We start from the raw sequence: 21,538 nt of genomic DNA, 5'->3' as shown, positions 1-21,538 counted from the left end.
CCCCAGCCGCTCTGCGGCATGTGGGATCTTCCCGGACCGGGGCACAAACCCGTGTCCCCTGCGTCGGCAGGTGAACTCTCAACCACTGCGCTACCAGGGAAGCCCTGATGTGCTGTTTTTTTTTTTTCACGGTACGCGGGCCTCTCACTGTTGTGACCTCTCCCGTTGCGGAGCAACAGGTTCCGGACGTGCAGGCTCAGCGGCCATGGCTCACGGGCTTAGCCGCTCCGTGGCATGTGGGATCTTCCCGGACCGGGTCACAAACCCGTGTCCCCTGCATCTACAGGCGGACTCTCAACCACTGCGCCACCAGGGAAGCCCTGATGTGGTATTTTGTTTGTTTGGTTATTTTGGCTGCACCGTGCGGCATGGGGGATATTAGTTCCCCGACCAGGGATGGAACCCTCACCCTCTGCAGTGGAAGCACAGAGTCTTAACCACTGGACTGCCAGGAAAGTCCCCAGAAGCACTGTGATAGCTGGGCAAGCTCAAATTTCATACCTGTGCTCATCCAGCTTGGGCAGTGTTTGCGTTGGAAAGGAACACTGATTTGTTTTGTTTTGTTTTTTAAATCATGAAATCCATCCATTTCTTCTCAGTTCCCTTTCCCAGAAGATCATCAAAGAGAGAATGGCCAGAATTACACTGAGAACCCTTGGATACTTACTAAATATCAATTATATTGATTTAAACATTTTAAATTTTACTGGCTGTCTTTAAAAGAAATGTCACTGAAGTTACGTCAGGCTGAAAACATTGTTTCCTGGGGGAACTTCATGCAGAAGAAAGACTGAGGTATATTTGTGTGTCTCAGGTTACTAAGGAAGCATCTGAGGAAGAGGATGCATACAGAGTCTAACTTGTGTTTTGAAACTGGAAGCAACTTCTTTATAACTTTTCCTACTGTTTGAAAATCTTCACCCCCTCATAGACTACCCAAGATATTTTCAGAATCTTCGGTCCCCAAACACACAGTGGGCACAAAACGGGTCCTGAGGAGGCAGTGGTGTTTGTTAGGCTGCTCCAGGGCCGAGATGCAGCTCCCCCTGCTGGTGGGCCTCCCAGTCCAGAAGGTATCTCCTGTGCTAACTGGCCTAGACCTCAACTTCCATCTCACAACCCAGTTCTGGTGGATTATGGCTTTAGTCCTTTGCTTCCTGTTTATGCACAGAAATTAGAAAGGGGACAGGTGAAATGTTAGAGGTCTTGTCTGTCTCATTATGAATAAGTCTTTAGAGCCTTCCCTTAGAAGCCTCTTAAAAACACACTCACACAAATAATGCACCTTTAGTATTCTCTTGGTTTTTAAAAATTACCTCAGTAATCCACACTTATTAGAACATGTCAAACAATTCAGAGGAATGGAAAGTAAAATTTAGTCTCTCCCTTCCCACTTTCAGTCCCAGTTCTAACCTCCATATAACCAGTGCTGACTCTTTGATGTCTGTTTCTCTGTGTTTTCTAAATATACAGGCACTTATATACAAGTTGGTTGGTTGGGGAAGGTTGAGGGTGGTAGTGTTTTGTTTATTTTGGGCTGCATTGGGTCTTCGTTGCTGCGTGCAGGATTTCTCTACTTGTGGCGAGTGGGGGCTACTCTTCCTTGTGGTGCACGGGCTTCTCACTGTGGTGGCTTCTCTTGTTGCAGAGCATGGGCTCTTGGCATGCGGGCTTCAGTATTTGTGGCACGCGGGCTCAGTAGTTGTGGCGCATGGGCTTAGTTGCCCCGCAGCATGTGGGATCTTCCCGGACCGGGGCTCAAATCCATGTCCCCTGCATTGGCAGGCAGATTCTTAACCACTGTGCCACCAGGGAAGCCCTGTTTTGTTTCTTTTTTAAATAAAATTGTATTAAACATACTGTTTTGCTACTTTAGTTTTTCCTCATAAAGTAGCATATTCTGGACATCTTTCCAAATGAAAATACATTTTAGTTGAGGGGAAAGAATATGAAAGTATCTGACTTGGGGAAAGCTGCTTCTACTTTAAGGGGGAAGGAAGGAGGAGAAAAGACTGGGAACACTGTCCATCTTGTGGAAACTACTGTTGTCACCCTTTTATGTGGAATTGTGGCAAAGTCCACACTTCTGTCCCAGCTTCAGGGTCCTGGTTTAACTACAGTAGCGGAGGGCGTATACATTTTCAGTTCTCACTTGAATATGTTATGTTCCGTAATGAAATAGCAGATGTGTAGCCTATGCTACTGCTATAAACATTCAGCAATCAGAGGGCAATTTTGCGGTAAAATTAGGTAATTTTAAGGATTAAAGGGTGTTTCTTCCTCAGAACTGACATTTTCAAGTTTGGCAAAAGGGATTTGGGGCTGAGCTAGTGTTAGGATACGATATTGTTGCTTTGGCCTCTCTGTGTTACTTTGTGTTGAATTTATTTACGGTCCAAGGCTCCTTCCTACAAGTACAAGGTGGGCTTGGGGTGGAGAGGTGTTGGTGTCTCCTGGGGGTAGGGAGCGGCAGCTGGGGAGTGGTGACCCGTGGCCCCTGCCAGTGTCTGGTTCTCCAGGGCTCCTGGCTGGAGGACCAGCTCGCCTGCAGGAAGAAACTCCACTTGACCTTTATGACAGCAAAGTGCTGTGCCCGGGCCGGTCAGGTCCCTTACTTCAGACAGGCTGCTGGTACAGAGAGCTGAGGACACCATCCTTCTCATTTTCACCTAGGCTTCTTTGTAGTCTGGGCCAAAAATCCATTCCTTTTCTACTTGGCTTCCCCCTCTTAGGGTGGGGAGAAAGTGATTCTCATTTTCCAAGGGAAATTTGGAGTTCAGTATTTATAAGTACCTTGAAATCTTTCTCTGGAAAGCACTGTAGAATCACATTATCTCTAATGGTTCTGAACAAGACTTGTGTAGGAACTGTCAGCCCTGACGGATGTGTTTTTCTCCCTGACACCTCTTTTCAGAACCCACACAGCAGTTAAAATAGCCCCAAGATACAGCGCGCCTGTGATCCATGTCCTGGACGCATCTAAGAGCGTGGTGGTGGTAAGTGTGGGCCTCGCGTTGTTTCAGAGCTCCTGTGAAGGGAAAACAGTGAGCTCTGAGCGTTAGAGCTGTGTTGATGGGGCAACACAGAGCGCTGAGCGTCGGGGCTGCTGTGAAGGGGAAACAGAAAGCGCTGAGATTTAGTCACAGCTGCTCGGAAGGGACAACAGAGAGCGCTGAGAGTTACAGCTGCTGTGAAGGGGCAACAGAGCGCTGAGTTATAGCTGCTCTGAATGGGCAACAGTGCGCTCTGAGAGTTAGAGCTGCGTTTAAGGGGCAACACAGGGCGCTGAGAGTTAGAACTGCTGTGAAGGGGCAACAGAGAGTGCTGAGATTTAGTCAGAGCTGCTGCTAAGGGGCAACGGAAAGTGCTGAGAGTTAGAGCTGCTGTGAAGGGGCAACAGAGAGCGCTGCGATTTAGTCAGAGCTGCTGTGAAGGGGCAATGGAAAGTGCTGAGAGAGCTGCTGTGAAGGGGAAACTGAGAGCGCGTAGCGTTAGAGCTGCTGTGAAGGGGCAACAGAGAGATGTGAGGTTTACTCATAGCTGCTCTGAAGGGGCAAAAGAGAGCGCTGAGAATTAGAGCTGCGTTGAAGGCGCAACACAGGGCGCTGAGAGTTAGAACTGCTGTGAAGGGGCAACAGAGAGCGCTGAGATTTAGTCAGAGCTGCACTGAAGTGGCAACAGACAGGGATGAGAGTTCGAGCTGCTCTGAAGGGGAAACAGACAGGGATGAGAGTTCGAGCTGCTGTGAGGGGCAACAGAGAGCGCTGAGATACAGTCAGAGCTGCTGTGAATGGGCAACAGAGAGGGCTGAGTGTTAGAGCTGCGTTAAAGGGGCAACACAGAGCGCTAAGAGAGCTGCTGTGAAGGGGCAACACAGAGCGCTGAGATTTAGCGTTGCTGAGAAGGGGCAACACATAGCGCTGAGTGTTAGAGCTCCTGTGAAGGGGCAACAGATAGTGGTGAGAGGTAGTTAGAGCTGCTGTGACTGGGCAGCAGAGAGACGTGAGAGTTAGAACTGCGTTGAAGGGGCAACACAGTGCGCTGAGATGTAGTCAGAGCTGCTCTGAAGGGGCAACATATAGCGCTGAGAGAGCTGCTGTGAAGGGGCAACAGAGCGGCGAGATTTAGACCTCCTGTGAAGGGGCAACAGAGAGCTGTGAGAGTTATTCAGAGCTACTCTGAAGGGGCAACAGACAGGGCTGAGTTAGAGCTGCTGTGAAGGGGCAACAGAGAGAGGTGAGATTAATTCAGAGCTGTTCTGAAGGGGCAAAAGAGAGCGCTGAGAGTTAGAGCTGCAGATGAGTGGCAACGGGGAGCGGTGAGAATTATTAGAAGATGTGTGAAGGCGCAACACAGAGAGCTGAGAGTTAGAGCTGCTGTGAAAGGGAAACAGAGAGTGCTGAGAGTTAGTCAGCTGATCTGAAGGGGCAACAGAAAGCGCTGAGACTTAGTCAGAGCTGCTGTGAAGGGGCAACAGTGATTGCTGAGAGTTAGAGCTGCGTTGAAGGGGCAACACAGCATTGAGAGTCACGGCTGCTGTGAAGCAGAAACAGAGTGGTGAGAGTTAGAGCTGCTGTGAAGGGGCAACGGAAAGCCCTGAGTTTTAGTCAGAGGTGCTTTGAAGGGACAACGGTGAGGGCTGAGAGTTTGTCAGAGCTGCTGTGAAGGGGCACAGAGAGCGATGAGAGTTAGAGCTGCGATGAAGGGGCAACAGTGCTCACTGAGGTTTAGACCTGGTGTTGATGGGGCAACACAGCATTTAGAGTCAGGGCTGCTGTGAGGGGAGACAGAGAGTGGTGAGAGAGCTTCGGTGAAGGGGCAACACAGATCGCTGAGATTTAGTCAGAGCTTCTCTGAACGGGCAACAGAAAGTGCTGAGAGTTAGAGCTGCTGTGAAGGAGAAACTGAGAGCGCTTAGCATTGGAGCTGCTATGAAGGGGCAAAAAAGAGAGGTGAGATTTATTCAGAGCTGCTCTGAAGGGGCAACAGAGAGCGCTGAGAGAGCTGCAGATAAGTGGCAACAGGGAGTGGTGAGAGTTATTCGAAGATGTTGTGAAGGCGCAACACAGAGCGCTGAGAGTTAGAGCTGCTTTGAAGGGGTAACACAGAGCGCTGAGATTTAGTCAGAGCTGCTATGAAGGGGCAACAGGGAGCGCTGACATTTAGAGCTTTTATGAAGTGGCCCCAGAGAGCGCTGAGAGTTAGAGCTGCTGTGAAGGGGTAATAAAGAGAGTGCTGAGAGTTAGAGCTGCATTGAAGGGGCAACACAAAGGTATGAGAGTTAGAGCTGCTGTGATGGGGCAACAGAGAGCGCTGAGATTTAGTCAGAGCTGCACTGAAGGGGCAACAGGGAGCGCTGAGAGTTAGAGCTGCGTTGAAGGGTCAACAGAGCTCGCTGAGGTTTAGAGCTGCTGTGAAGGGGCAACAGAGCGCTTAGAATTAGAGCTGCTTTGAAGGAGCAAACAGAGCGTTGAGAGTTAGAGCTCCTGTGAAGGGGCAATACAGAGCGCTGTGAGTTAGAGCTGCTGTGGAGGGGCAACAGAGATTGGTGAGATTTAGTCACAGCTGCACTGAAGTGGCAAAAGAGAGTGCTTAAGAGTTAGAGCTGCGTTGAAGGGGAAACAGAGCTCTGAGAGTTACAGCTGCTGTGAAAGGGCAATAGAGAGAGCTGAGAATTAGAGCTGCGTTGAAGGGGCAACAGAGAGCAATGAGGTTTACAGCTGCTGTGAAGGGGCAACTAAGAGCGCTTACAATTAGAGCTGCGCTGAAGGAGCAAACAGAGCGGTGAAAGTTAGAGCTCCTGTGAAGGGGCAATAGAGAGCACTGAGAGTTAGAGCTGCTATGGAGGAGCAACAGGGAGCGCTGAGATTCAGTCAGAGCTGCTGTGAAGGGGCAACGGAAAGTGCTGAGAGTTAGAGCTGCTGTGAAGGGGAAACTGAGAGCGCTTAGCTTTAGAGCTGCTATGAAGGGGCAACAGAGAGAGGTAAGATTAATTCAGAGCTGCTCTGAAGGGGCAAATGAGAGCGCTGAGAGTTAGAGCTGCAGATAAGTGGCAACAAGGAGCAGTGAGACTTATTCGAAGATGTTGTGAAGGCACAACACAGAGCACTGAGAGTTAGAGCTGCTGTGAAGGGGCAACAGAGAGCTCTGAGATTTAGAGCTGCACTGAATGGGCAACACAGAGCGCTGAGAGATAGTCAGAGCTGCTCTGAAGGGGCAACAGAGAGTGCTGAGATTTAGTCAGAGCAGCACTTAAGTGGCAACACAGAGCTCTGAGAGTTAGAGCTGCTGTGACGGGGAAACAGGGAGCAGTGCGAGTTACTCTAAGATGCTCTGGAGGCTCAACCGAGAGCGCTGAGAGTTAGTCACTTCTGTAAAGGGACAACAGAGAATGCTGAGAGTTAGAGCTCTGTGAATGGGCCACAGAGAGCGCTGAGAGTCAGAGGTGCTGTGAAAGGGAAACACAGAACGCTGTGAGTTGAGGGTATTTCCCAAAACATTCTATTGGTTTTTTTTTTTAACATCTTTATTGGAGTATAATTGCTTTACAATGGTGTGTTAGTTTCTGCTTTACAACAAAATGAATCAGTTATATATATACACATGTTTCCATATCTCTTCCCTCTTGCGTCTCCCTCCCTCCCACCCTCCGTATCCCACCCCTCCAGGAGGTCACAAAGCACCGAGCTGATCTCCTGTTTAATTGTACTAGAGAAATGTGAAAAAATATCCTTGGGCTCCTGTCGTGGTCACTGCTGGTCACTGTGGGTGGGTGCATTGCCGGAAGGAGGACGGGTGTGTGTGTCTTGTATTTTCCGGCACCACCCCCGAGGCAGCTGCAGCAGTGCTGGCCTGAGTAATAGGAACGGTGCCAGGACACTTGGACCTTGACACCAACCCAGAGAGAGATTTCAGCCGTTGACAAATATTTACAAACATGAATGGGCACTTCTTAACTCTGTGCCAGAGCTGAAAGGAATGCAGAATTTTTTAATCAATATTTTTTTTATTTGTAGTTTTTTTTACAACGTTGTGTTAGTTTCTGCTGTACAGCAAAGTAATTCAGTTATGCATATATATGCATTCTTTTAAAATAATCTTTTGCATTTATTTATTTATATATTTTTAACATGTTTATTGGAGTATAATTGCTTTACAATGGTGTGTTAGTTTCTGCTTTATAACAAAGTGAATCAGTTATACATATACATATGTTCCCATCTCTCTTCCCTCTTGCGTCTCCCTCCCCCCTCATCCCACCCCTCTAGGTGGTCACAAACCACTGAGCTGATCTTCCTGTGCTATGCGGCTGCTTTTCACTAGCTATGTATTTTACATTTGATGGTGTATATATGTCTGTGCCACTCTCTCACTTTGTCACAGCTTACCCTTCCCCCTCCCCTTATCCTCAAGTCCATTCTCTAGTAGGTCTGTGTCTTTATTCCTGTCTTGCCCCTAGGTTCTTCATGACCTTTTTTTTTTTCTTAGATTCCACATATATGTGTTAGCATACAGTATTTGTTTTTCTCTTTCGACTTACTTCACTCTGTATGACAGACTCTAGGTCCATCCACCTCACTACAAATAACTCAGTTTCGTTTCTTTTTATGAGTAATGTTCCATTGTATGTATGTGCCACATTTTCTTTATCCATTCATCTCTTGATGGACACTTAGTTTGCTTCCATTTCCTGGCTATTGTAAATAGAGATGCAATGAATAGTTTGGTACATTACTCTTTTTAATTATGGTTTTCTCAGGGTATATGCCCAGTAATGGGATTGCTGGGTCGTATGGTAGTTCTATTTTTACTTTTTTAAGGAACCTCCATACTGTTCTCCATAATGGCTGTATCAATTTACATTCCCACCAACAGTGCAGGAGTGCCTTTTCTCCACACCCTCTCCAGCATTTATTGTTTCTCGATTTTTTGATGATGGCCATTCTGACAGGTGTGAGGTGATACCTCATTGTAGTTTTGATTTGCATTTCTCTAATGATTAATGATATTGAGCATTCTTTCATGTGTTTGTTGGCAATCTGTATATCTTCTTTGGAGAAATGTCTATTTAGGTCTTCTGCCCATTTTTGGATTGGGTTGTTTGTTTTTTTGATATTGAGCTGCATGAGCTGCTTGTAAATTTTGGAGGTTAATCCTTTGTCAGTTGCTTCATTTGCAAATATTTCTCCCATTCTGAGGGTTGTATTTATGTCTTGTTTATGGTTTCCTTTGCTGTGCAAAAGCTTTGAAGTTTCATTAGGTCCCATTTGTTTATTTTTGTTTTTATTTCCATTTCTCTAGGAAGTGGGTCAAAAAGGATCTTGCTGTGATTTATGTCAGAGTGTTCTGCCTGTGTTTTCCTCTAAGAGTTTGATAGTGTCTGGCCTTACATGTAGGTCTTTAATCCATTTTGAGTTTATTTTTGTGTATGGTGTTAGGGAGTGTTCTAATTTCATACTTTTACATGTACCTATCCAGTTTTCCCAGCACCACTTATTGAAGAGGCTGTCTTTCCTCCACTGTATATTCTTGCCTCCTTTCTCAAAGATAAGTTGACCATATGTGCGTGGGTTTATCTCTGGGCTTTCTATCCTGTTCCACTGATCTATATTTCTGTTTTTGTGCCAGTACCATACTGTCTTGATTACTGTAACTTTGTAGTATAGTCTGAAGTCAGGGAGCCTGATTCTCTTTTGCATTATTGAATATAGGATATTGAATACAGTTCTCTGTGCTATACAGTAGGACTCTGTTGTCTATCTATTCTCTACATAAAAGCTTACATCTTCTAACCCCCTCCCCCTTGGCAACCACCAGTCTGTTCTGTATGTCCATGATTCTGTTTTTGTTTCATAGATAAATTCATTTGTGTCCTATTTTAGATTCCACATATAGGTGATATCATATGGTATTTGTCTTTCTCTTTCTGATTTACTTCACTCAGTATGAAAATCTCTAGGTCCATCCATATTTCTGCAAATGGCATTATTTTGTTCTTTTTTATGGCTGAGTAGTAAGGAATGTAGAATTTTTTTTAATGACCCATTTCCAGGTAGAAAAACGTTTAATCTGGAATGGGTCAATTGACCCTACCGAAGGGCAGAAAAGCATTCACAGATATATGTTGAAAACACAGAATTTGGTAAATATAATAAAGAACTTACCTAAGTGGTTTTTCCTGCTTTTCTCCATCAGTGAAGCCTAACATCGTCTCTTATTATGTGTTTCATTATTTTCACTGAATAATGGGATATAATAGGTTTTGGGAATCTGAGTGACCATGTTGTCCAGTGGTTTCCAAGTTTGTTTTAGCCACAGAAACCTTGTTTGCAAGTGATGTCTCCCCTGAAAACTCAGTAGAATACAAAGAAGAGCGGCCCCTTCCACCCCTCATCCCTTGAAAGAGCGCAATTTAAGCACCACTAATCTAGTCCAACCTTCACATTTGCAGGCGAGGGGCCTGGTGACTTGTGACACTACCAGGCACTGTCACGCAGCCTGGACCAGGGCGACACATTTCCTGAGCCATTTTCCAAAGGAATTCTTTCAGATCTTTGAATTTACTTATATGAAAATTATACAATAATCGCTAACATTATTAAATATTTATAGTGTACCCAGCACTGTGCTAAGTGCTTCATATGGATTTTTAATTTAATCCTCGTGAGGTATATACTTTCATTATCCCCATTTTAGAGGTGAGGAAACAGGAACGAAGAGATGAGTAACTCTTGAGGCCACACATCCCTGAAGCAACAGGTGTGGATTTGAATGCAGGTGCTCTTACTCTGTGTGGCGTTAGTTAAACTTGTTCCATTAATATTTAATGTCTCCTTTATTAAGAAGGATAAAATTAAATCGGGCTGGAGTCATAAAATTGCAGTTATTTAAATTGCCATTGAGATAGACTAACGTGCAAATAAACTACATTTCTACAACTCAATTTAAAAACAATTTTTTGGATCTTATATTTGGATAGTGTTTCGTAAAGAGGTTATGTCAGGTCCATGGTTGAGTAACCAGTGAGCCTCTCTTTAAGGCTTATTCCTGTTTTCAAATGCTAATGAATGACTGTAAACATTTCCTGTTTGGAGACCAGGCCGTTGGTCCCGTTTGCGTGCACAGTGGTACCACTGACCCCACAGGTCGGGGAAGACTTTAGCTGGGAATGACTTGGTCCCTTGATTCTCTTCCGAGGACACTCCTCCACCGTCTGGAAGAGCTAAAGCTCCGTGGGCCCAGCTGGAAGCCAGCAGAGGATGAGGCGTGGGTGTCTGTGCCTTTTACCGTTTGGTCCAGCCAGGCAGTCGACAGTAGTTGGCTCTTCTCATATACAAAGAAACAGCCACCTTTTGAAATTACTCAGACATAAGTCTGATGGTAAATCATTTGGGTTATTGCCAGTGACACATTTCGGGAGTCAGTGGTACAGTTTGTTTAGGTTGATTTGTTTAGATTGATGGTTCAGAGTCTTGATCTCACTGCAGTGATCATGACGCAGGATCACACTGTAGCTACTGTCTCATGTATTTATTTGAAAGGTTCCAAAATGTGGCAATTACATACATAGTAGTTGGAGATTTAGACTGGACGATGGATGCCCCCTTACTTTCTTTCCTTTTTTTAAAAAAAAATTAAAAACAAGGTGCGAATATTCAGTCCTCTTTAAATTAGAAAATAAATTTTCAGCGTATTCCCAACGTAAATTGTGCTGCAATTTGCCGTGAAAAAGAAAAAAGAAAAAAAGGAAGAGAAAAATTCTACTATGTCTGATGGTTGGCAAGAAAACACAGGATGGACTCTGGTTTTGTGATGGAAGGACCACATAGATTAGCCCATATAATTGGCCATGAGCTTGTTTCCATTGAGCAAGTCAGCCTGGGCAGGGAGGGGCCTGTCGCCACAGCTCTGGCAGCAGGAGCTCCACGGGGGGTGTGGAAGGGACCAGCCAACAGCAGCAACCCCTTCCATTTACCCAGTAGTTCCTGTGTCGGATGCTGTCAAGTTCTGGAAATCAGGGGGTTACTTTCTCAGAGTTTAAATTCTAGCAGAATGCAACAGTGTTTTAAAATACTGATTGCATGTACTTTGGGGGAGCTCAGGAGTAGACATCCCTTCTTGTTTTCATGAGCTCTGCTGGATTTCCTAAATGAGGACTCCATTGAGGTGAGGTTCATGTAAGACTGGGAATTACTCTAGTATGCATACCATTTGGGAGCCTGTTTTTAGGCTTATCACAATGGCCTTTACTGATTATATTTCTTAAAGTGATTTGGTTTTATACTAACTCACAGGTGATTGGATTTTTATTAGAGATACTTAGACAATTCACACAGATTTATAGACATTTAGAGCTGATGGGCACTTTAGCCATCATCCAGCCGAACTTCCTCCATTTCAGATAATGGGATTGAACTTCCCTGCCTTTTTGTGTGTTAGAAAATCCTGCTGCAGGATGCAGAGTTGGGGCAGTGCTGTGATTTTGGAACTGATGGGAACAGCAGCAGCCATTTCCTCTTCCTTTGTGATTTTATTTTGAGCTTTGGTGGCAGCTATTCTACCTATTTGATAATCATAGTCATAAATACTATTTAGCTGATTCTAGTTTTACAGTTTACTGAGTAGCCTCACTTTTCTCAGATGATCAGTTTCCTTTCTTATTTTAGCACAAGCTCATGGTTGACTGTGAAGATCAGCCTCATTCCATCAGCAAATATTTTGTGAGGATGCACCTTCTATGTTCGGGGCCCCACGTTAGAAGCCAGGGGCATGAAGGTGGTTAAGGTGCAATCCTACCCTCACAGGGCCTGTCCTCTAGTCAGGGAGGTAGATGCCTAGGCAGATGCTGGAAGCCTGTGGTAAATGCAGTGATGGAGAGATGAACAGAGTATCTTTGAAACCCTGAAGAGGGGGTACCTAACCAGTGTGTTTTGGGGCCCCAAGACCACTCCCAGTTTCAGTGATTTGCTAGGACTCACAGAACTCAGAAACACTGTTATACTCACAATCACGGTTTATAACCATGAAAGGATACAGATTAAAATTGAGTGGAATCTAGAAAAGGCCAGGCACCAGAATCCGGGTGTCTCTCCCCTCGGAGTCATACGGACAGAGCTTAATTCTTCCACTAATGATGTGTGACAGCATGTACGGAGTGTTGCCAACCAGGGACGCTCGCCTGAGACCTAGTGTCTTGGGCTTTTATTGGAAGCCAGTCACATAGGCAGGGCATGCTCACCTGTCTGACCTGTCTGAGTACCTTATGGGGTACTCAGGCTTCAACCCCTCCAGAGGTTAGATAGCATGTAAGCCAAGTTCCCCCATAATTCACATTGTTAGCATAAACTTTCTGGGATGGCCCGAGGCCCCAGGTAGACAAAGACATTCTTTATCAGGCAGGATATTCTGAGGGCTTAGAGTTTATCTCCCAGGAACGGACAAAGTCCAGTCTATTCTTTGTAACGTGCAACATTGGAGCATCCCAGCCCTGCTGAGTTAACCCTTTACTGTAAAGCCAGGCAGGCATTAGCACAACTGGTGAAGGGAGAGGAAATGATGTTAGTATGGGAAGGCTTCCTGAAGGAGGTGACCCTAGGCTGACCAGTATTACTCATGTTTTATCTTCTTTCGCTGCTCTATGGTTATTGAACTTTGATCTTGCATTTTCAGTGTTCTCAACTGTTAGATGAGAATCTAAAAGATGAGTACTTTGAGGAGATTATGGAAGAATATGAAGATATTAGACAAGACCATTATGAGTCTCTCAAGGTAAGTGACAAAAACAGGTCCCCGCTTGTTTGAGTAATAAAACGATCCTACAGTTTTTTGTTTTTTGGTTTTTTTGGCTGCGTCAGGTCTTAGTTGCGGCATGCAGGATCTTCGTTGCGGCATGCGGGCTTCTCTAGTTGTGGCCCGTGTCTCCAGGGTGCTCAGGCTCGGTAGTTGTGGTGCGCGGGCTCTCTAGTTGTGGTGCACGGGCTTAGTTGCTCCACAGCATGTGGGATCTTAGTTTCCTGACCAGGGATTTAACCTGCATCCCCTGCATTGGAAGGCGGATTCTTAACCACTGGACCACCAGGGAAGTCCGATTCTACAGTTTTTAATGTGAATGTGCTGTTTGGAGGAGGGGAAGGTTTGGGATCATTTTTGGGAAGTCCTACTTTCTAGTTCACATCAGCGTTCTTCAGTGTTCCCAGTAATTTTGGGTTATATTAAGGTTAATTTTATTTATTCCTCCAAACATGTACTGAGTAAGAAGTAGGTGTTGGGTGCTATGTTGGCTGCCACTTATGAGAATGAATAAAACATGAACTTATAGGCAGAAGGGAGACGGGGACTGAGTGTACTGAGGTGGCTCTCACAGATCCTTATGCTTGAGGAAATAATGGAAGAGAATGAAGACATTAGACAGGACCATTGTAAGTTTCTCTGCCTGATCACCCGAAGCTCTCTGTGCAGAATAATGTTTCAAGAACTGTCCCTCTGTAGATTAGCTTCAGGTGATCCATGGAGACTAGGCATGATTACTCTTCAGAGGTCGTTGGGATATTTTTTCCTGGTTATCTGCTTGCTGGGCCTTGTGTATGGGGAGGCGGGGCGTGTATTTCAGGGGTGGCCAGGTAAGTGAAATGGGATAACAGACAGCAAGACGGGGACAAGGTTCTGAGGTGTCAGCTGGACCAAGGCACTGTGGTTGGCCTTCCCCTTCCTTAGTTTGCCTACGTTTGGCTGTTTCTTGGTTCTGCCTTCTGGGCCTCAGGACAGTCGGTGGCCACCAGTTAATCCCAGCCTCAGGTGAAGTACAGGCAGGAGGCCACCCCGTCGCACGCTTTACCTCACGGTGAAGGCTGCAGGTCCACCTGGCATTTGCGTATCCATATGTAACGGATGCTCATTGCATCTTTACTCTCTATTGTTCTGGTGCTGATGTGAAGCCATATTGGATGGGAAAGGAAGAGCTTTCTGGGATATGAATTTTCATGAATAAAAGCGTGTGTTTTCTTGCAAAACATTTACTAGCTTCCTTGGGCATGCTTTCATAGTAGCAGCTGAAACACTGAGTCTCTGACTGAATGACTTTTCCTTTTTTCATAGGAAAGAAGATACTTAACCTTAAGGCAAGCTAGAGAAAGCGGTTTCCATATTGACTGGCTGTCAGAACCTCCCCCAGGTCTGTATGGCTATTGGTTAGAGAAAAGTGCATGTGATAACTGTGTACTGAAGAGATGTTTGCATTTACTGAGCAGCAGAATCAAACAGGCAGCTAAAAACTCTTAATTATGTTCAGTAGTGATGACGAAGGGCAGTGATGATCAAAAATAAAAGTCAACAGGTGCCATTTATGGAGAACTAAACATTGTCCCGAGATTGACCTGCAGCGGCTCTGAGTCCTTGACACAGGAAGTGCTATTATCCCCACTTTTACTTGAAGAAACTGAGTTTTGGGTAATAACTTGGGAGGTTACTAGCATTCTATCTCTGATCTGTCTTCTAAACCCATACTCTTGCCTCTGTGCTTTGTTTGAGTGGGCCTCCTTCAGGTTGAAGCCAGTTCTAGAGACCTGCCTGGGTGGTGCTGTCACTACCTTGGCCTAGGTCCCAGGCGGGCCCAAGTGCAGACGTGGAATGTCTGAAATTGCACATGCCTGCGCGTTGAACAGACCTTAAAACATTGCAGTGAAGCAGGCTCTCCTATTTTTGTTCACTCTCATTCTCTCTTGGATGCTTCCCTCTTTTGATTTCTTTCATTTGGTTTCTTGCCCTTCTGATTTCTAGCCACTTTTCTTGCCTTGCATAGGTGTTCATGAAGGAATAAAATGTGTAAGACGTTTTGACAGGTTCAAAGAGGCATGTGATACGAATGCAAAATCGAGACAGGGTGAACAGGGGTTATATTAATTGAATCTGTATTTCCCAGGTAACATCTCAAATCCACTTTCATTGCTCATGACCCCCGTGTTCTGCACACACTCAGCAGAGTGGATTAAATTGGAAACATAGGTGAGCTGGGTTCTAGATTCAGTCCTGCTGAGTTCAGTGGGGTTTAGTGAGAAGAAGGCAAATGGGGAGCTGGGAGGCTTGGGTTCTGATCCCAAGTGACCTTGAGCATATTGCTTCCATGTTTGACAGTTTCTAATATGTAAAAAAGGAGTTACTTTATGGAAATGTGAGGATAAAATAAGACATGTAAACCTTAGAAAAGGTTATCTTTTTCTAATATTTTTCTGATATTTTCCTGGTTATCTGCTTGCTGGGCCTTGTGTATGGGGAGGCGGGGCGTGTATTTCAGGGGTGGCCAGGTAAGTGAAATGGGATAACAGACAGCAAGACGGGAACAAGTTTCTGAGGTGTCAGCTGGACCAAGGCACTGTGGTTGGCCTTCCCCTTCCTTAGTTTGCCTACGTTTGGCTGTTTCTTGGTTCTGCCTTGTGATTAGAATATTAGTGATTAGAAAAATATTAGTGATTAGAAAAATATAAATCACTATATAGTCCAAACTATTATTTTCTTTTCCTTTCAGTATGAAGTTGGAAAAATATCACAAGGGGGAGCCCATTTTAGCCAAGCCAAGCGTCCAAAATACATGTCAGTGGCAATAGTCCACTGAAGGCCTGCAGCACCAGGTGGCAGTGGTGACACTTTTCAAGTGGCTGTTTAACCCCCATGTAGGGCCCCTAAGGACAACCCAGCCTTAGCGTAGTTGCAAGAAGTCAATAAAGAGAGAAGGAAAGGTTCTTCTCTCTAGGTCTTTGGTGGTAAAACCTCAAACACATCTCCAACTCTGGCTGACAAACTCATTCAAGAATAACACCCTTGAGTGACCCGGAAGCAGAGCGTTTCCCTGACTTTACAGGCAGGGTGACACTTCAGTCAGGAGAATAGCTGTAATTTCTTTTTAATTACCAAACAAACCAGCATAATAGAATATTTACAAAGAAAGGATTGTCCTGTATAATAAAAAGATGACCAGGAACACATGGGAAAAAGCTACCATGAACTATGTCAAAAGGTAGAGATTTCCAGGCAAAATTAAGAAGCTGCACATACTTTTCTTTTCCTGTACTTTCACCTCTCACTGTTACTGTCTAACGAGGGAAAAACACTTTTGAGACTTCCGTGTTATCCCTGAGCACCTGAGCGTGGTGCTTTAGTTTAAGTTCTCTGATCCTTATTTGCAGATCAGGAAACTGAGGGCGTGAGGGCTGGGAAGCGGGCAGTGGAGTGGTCACCTTGGACCCCAGCCTAACCAACCGGGACTTGGTGGTGCGGGGCGGTACTGGTGCCCCAGGAAGCCCAGTGGCATCATCTGTCTCTGAAGTCTTCACCAGTATTTCACTTAGGATCTTTTTTAGATTCACAGGGAGGCGTAAAGAAGACTGTATTGAACATTCATGTACCTCCACCAGGCACTTAAGGAATAAGCTACTGCCCACTTAAAAAAGACAAAACCATACATGTGGGAATTACTGTGAGCCCCTGCAGTATCCTGAATTTGATGCCTCATTTCCGTGCATTTCCGCAGACTTTGATTATGTGCATATGTTCAGTAGGCAATACATTGATCGATTATTGATTCATGTTTTTAAACTTTATGGAAGTGGCCTGTTACATGTGCTCTTTCTTTTAGTATCGTCTTCATTTGTACAAGTGAGATCAACCCCAGTCTGTCTTGTTTCTTGGGTGGGGGTGTTGGTGGGGAGGGTTGAGGGAAGAGTTTCCAAGGGTGGTGGTGTCAGTCAGCTGCAGGGGAAGAAGAGGTTTTTTTAAGATGTGCTGGCTAATTACTCCTTCTCCGCAGTAATTTCAAGTTCCCCTCTTTGTAAAACAACTGCTCCAGGTGACAGGAGGGAGGCGGAGCGTGGGAGCCAACAGAGCGGGAAGGCCTCCCGGAGGCGGCACCAGGCATGAGTGGCACTGAGCCTCAGGCCGGCGCCAGGGTTCACGCCTCTCACTCTGTCCTGTAGTGAAGCCCACGTTCCTTGGGACTCGGGTCTTTGAAGACTACGACCTGCAGAAGCTGGTGGACTACATTGACTGGAAGCCTTTCTTTGACGTCTGGCAGCTCCGGGGCAAATACCCAAACCGAGGCTTTCCCAAGATATTTGACGACAAAGCTGTAGGTTAGTTCAGTAAGTCCTTACATCCTGCTCTGGTATCCGAGACATGGTCTTGGGACTTTGAAGACAAGAATAGGTGGTGAGCAGCGGGGTGGATTATGCAGGAGAGCGTTTACTGTTAGGACATGATGTAGGGTACTGTTCCATCCGCTCGGCTCTTTGACAGTTTGTAATCTGCTGAGTTGGTCCTTATTTACTGACTACATTTCGCATTTCATTTATCCATTCTTTACTAAATGTTTATTGACATCAGTTACATGCTGGGCACTGGGGATAAACAAAAGAAGATGTATCATCGCTGCCGTCTGGTACCTGGCTGGCTGGTGCAGCATTGGAGGGTGATTCCCGTACAGCAGGATGAGCTCCTGCTGCGGGACCAAGGCCCGGCTTCTGTGGACACAGGGAAATGAGACAGACCTCAGAGTGGGACATCAGGAGAGGCTTCCTGGAGGAGGTGGTGTTTGAACTGCTTTTTGAAGATTAGTGGGAGCTACTGGGCCTGGGACTGGGAATGTGAGGTGGTGATGAAGAAAAGGACACTCCAGGCCGAGGAGACCGAGTGGGAAGGCACAGATGCGTGGGCTGATTTGGGGACCGGCAAGGAGCCTATTGTGCCTGCTGGGGAGGGGCTGGGGGTGACAAGCTAGTTGATAGATAAACTGCTAGCCCTGCGTCTCGCTGTCAGCCCTGCCCCCAGAGACATGGGACCGAAACACTAAGCCCTTCAAAGGGTTCTGTAACAGCCAGCTCAGAGCAAGGTGGGGGGTGGACTGGTGGGTGTATGGGGTTAGGGCTGAGGGGAGCCTGGGAGAGTGGCCCTTGCCCGCTTCCTGGGGGGGCCCTGGGTTGCGTGTTAGGTGCTGTGACTCAGCGGCTCCCGGGCTAGCCGAGGTGCAGCAGTGGGCAAGGGCCTCTCATTCTGATCTGCTCCCGAGTGATCACAGATGAGCAGTTGAGTGGCTGAAGCAGGGCTGGCCAGGCCCGGACAGAAAGCCTAACCCTAATCCTGCTGGCTCCCGCCGGAACCAGGTGAGGGCCTGACGGGCCCTGGGCTGGGCCATCCGGGAGCAGCACTGAAGCCACACTCCACTCCTCAGGCTGTTCTGCACCCCCAGGGGTCACGGCGAGGTCAGGGGAGCTGTCTGTGCATGAGGAAAGTGGTGGTGGAAGGGTCTGGCCTGCCTTGACTCACTCTCTGTCTGATACATTGCTGCAGGGAGCCAAGAGCTGGCTCTCTGCCTTTTGTTAAATGGAAAAATAAGTGGCTTGAGCTGGCGAAGCAGACTGTGTACGGGAGCTGCACTTAGCAGAAATGCTGAACCCTTAGCTCCTGCACCTGGGGTTGCTGATGGCAAACACTGATTTTTAAAGTATTTGAGGGGAAAAGAGAGGGGTGAAGAGAGAAGATGGCTGAGGAGAGGTAGTAGTTTTAAAAAGAAGCATTCTTTGCTGGTTATTATTGGCATCTCTAAGTGAATTCTTACGATATTTTCCTAACAGGTGAAGAAGCCAAAAAAGTCTATGATGATGCCCAAAATATGCTGCAGGCACTGATTAGTCAGAAGCAGCTCCACGCCAGGGGCGTGGTTGGGTTCTGGCCAGCGCAGAGCAGCCAGGACGACATCCACCTGTATGCGGAGGGCGCTGCACCCCAGGCCGTGGAGCCCATCGCCACCTTCTACGGACTCAGGCAGCAGGTGCGGAGGCCGTGTGGCCAGCGGACACATTGCCCTACTCTTTGTTTTAAGCACTCAAAAAACATAAATAAGAATGGTGTAAGTTTGAACTTTGTGTAAGCATAGCTCTGCCCCACCTCACCCCAAATGACCAGTCACAGCCCCGAGCCCAAGGCATTTGTGATATAGAGAAGGGGCCAGTGTGGGTTTAGAAGCTGGGCCTCTCGGGCACCAGCAGGAGGGAGGTGTTTCCTGTCGGGGTTGGTTGGGTGAGGAGAAACACTGCTGCTGCCTCAGGGGGTCACGCACAGTTGGACATTCACTTGCTCAAGAACGTTGGTTTGCATCCGGGCCTGTCATTAAAATAGGCTGGCGGCTCCTTTCTCAAGGCGAAGACTGGGGGGAGCAGACATTCGCTGGGTGTCTACCAGGGGCCAGCTGCTTAGCAGGGCACTTAATGGACCTTCTTGTTTCATTTCCACACAACCTGTTGTCGGGCAGTTTACATGTTTCCATTTTGCAGAGGTGAAAACGAAAGCTGATGGAGAGTGCGCTGAGCTGTGCAGCTCGGAGGGGAGAGCCCAGCCTGTCCACACCCCGATGGCTGTTGTCTCATGCCACTGGCTTCTCCCGGGTCACAGAACAGGCTCTCCTCCACACGGCGCCCTCTCCTATGACCCCACCTTTAAACATGCAAATCTGTAAGCATGTCCCTTTAGCTGCTATAAAAAATGAGCTGGGGCTTCCCTGGTGGCGCAGTGGTTGAGAGTCCGCCTGCCGATGCGGGGGACACGGGTTTGTGTCCCGGTCTGGGAAGATCCCACATGCCACAGAGCGGCTGGGCCCGTGAGCCATGGCCGCTGAGCCTGCGCGTCCGGAGCCTGTGCTCCGCAACGGGAGAGGCCACAACAGTGAGAGGCCTGCGTACCGGAAAAAAAAAAAAAAGAGCTGCCCTGATCAAGAATTGGAGCCAGAATTCACCAGTCATTAACAAAGGACGGTGGCAAGTGATTCTCGCATATGGTCTTATTACCATTTTCAGTCATTCAGGAGTGATAGTATTGCTTTTAATCATAATCACAGTGTAATTCATAATGTCAGATGTTTTAACTGTAACAACGTCTGAGGGAATCCTTAAACTTGGGACATTAAACAGTACCATAACAAGTTAAATGGGGGCATCTACACCATTACTGTGTGCACCCAGGCCCAGTACGTCCTCACTCTCTGCACCCAGGCCTGGTGCATCCTCACTCCGTGCACTCAGGCTCAGACACCTCAGAACACAAGAGGATTCTAATGTTAAGTTCTAGCCCCTCCTCACTAGGGAACTGGTGACTTTTCTTTTAAAAAAGTAATTAAGGTCAGAAACCTCCACCCTGGCCTGAATTTCCATCCTTCAAGCCCTGTGTCCTCTGACCTCTTTTTACATCCAACACCATTCATGTCCAGGCAGTCTGTGAGGGACTGTATTAGGGCATTTAATATAATGACTTTTCAATGTACGTGTATTACCTACCCAGATAGCTATTTCTAAGGATGTGCTTTTTTCCAGTACGCTGGAAAATTCTGCCTGCAGCAACTTACTGCTCCGGGAGTCTTCTGTTCTGAGTGGCTCTGATCGCTGTCTATTTTAAAGAGCTGTATGGCTCTGTGACCTGTCTCTCCTTATGGTGCTGGGAAACTTTGTATCTCCTTGTGGCTTTTGTTAGCAAAGAACAGTTGATGGGCAGAGTACAAGTGGAAGGCAGCTCCTCCCTGCATAGCTGGCCCTGGCTCTGTGACATTTCCACTTTATCAAATACCTTCTTGTCTGCAGCCACTTAACTGTTTTCTGCCCAGTGTCGATTAGGCTGTACTTGTTTCCAGAGCTGGCAAGCAAATAGCTGTGAAGCTTCTGGGTTGACTGCTCATTAATTGGTCTGTCCTAAGCAGTGTTGTATAGTGGTCAGGAGCATTGGTTGTGGATCAGACCCATGGGCCTGCCACTGTCTGACCTTGAACTAGTTCTTCAAGCTCTCGCTGCCTTGGATTTCTTGTATGAAATGGAGCTGGTGGTGTCACTTACTTCACGAGGTTGTTGAGAGGATTGGATTAGTTAATTCATATAAAGCACCAAGACCAGTGCCTGACACACAGTCAGCACTCAGTAAATATTAGTCATTTGTTATTTACCTCCTCAGCAAACGTGTTGATTGTGAAGTATGTGTAAGACCTTATTTGTCAGCTCAGTAGCAGGGATAAGTCAGTCATCAGCTGAAGGTGGAAAGCAGGCGAGGATGGCCACCTGGCCTGAGGAGAGAACCTCAGAAGCAGATCCTGCTCAATTTTTGATTGGTTTCAGGCCAGCCCAGCAGTGTCCTTAGCCATCCCCTGACCCACCGTCCGTGGTGGACAGCACGTGGCCCTGTGTTGCTGACCTTAGCTGTTTGTTGAACTGCTTCTGTCGATGTAAAGTAGAGGCTTACACACTTAGTGGACCCCTTTTGAACATAACTTTAGGATTTAATGTGGATCTTGAATTGAAAACACTTTTGGAGGAAAAGAAAACCTTTTTATATGAATATTTAGGGTTCCAGTTTCTGTAGGCATTCAGTAAATGTTTGGTCAGTGTGTGAATGAGCGAGTTAACTGGTTTCTCAACTGTGTATGTCATTTCATGTCATATCTTTCTAAAAGATCTCGTTCCATTTATTTATTCAACACATGTTTATTGAACACTCACTACATATCAGGCGCCCTTCT

At 46.5% G+C, this 21,538-nt stretch overlaps 1 protein-coding gene across 2 annotated transcripts in view; it reads left to right on the top strand.

Moving 5' to 3' along the window:
- MTR (5-methyltetrahydrofolate-homocysteine methyltransferase) overlaps nt 1–21,538 on the top strand; it is a 118,045-nt gene that overhangs the window by 92,344 nt on the left and 4,163 nt on the right. For both annotated transcript variants that reach the window (XM_007452934.1, XM_007452933.1), the window contains 5 exons: nt 2,915–2,996; nt 12,670–12,768; nt 14,095–14,170; nt 16,965–17,120; nt 18,618–18,814. In XM_007452934.1, coding sequence (XP_007452996.1) covers nt 2,915–2,996; nt 12,670–12,768; nt 14,095–14,170; nt 16,965–17,120; nt 18,618–18,814 — 610 coding nt within the window. The remainder of the gene's footprint in view (nt 1–2,914; nt 2,997–12,669; nt 12,769–14,094; nt 14,171–16,964; nt 17,121–18,617; nt 18,815–21,538) is intronic.

Source organism: Lipotes vexillifer, unplaced genomic scaffold (genome assembly GCF_000442215.2).
Source record: "Lipotes vexillifer unplaced genomic scaffold, Lipotes_vexillifer_v1.1 scaffold1088, whole genome shotgun sequence".
NCBI classification, from domain to species: Eukaryota; Metazoa; Chordata; class Mammalia; order Artiodactyla; family Lipotidae; genus Lipotes; species Lipotes vexillifer.
Note: the sequence above shows the minus strand (reverse complement) of the source record. Positions and strands in the feature narration are given on the sequence as shown.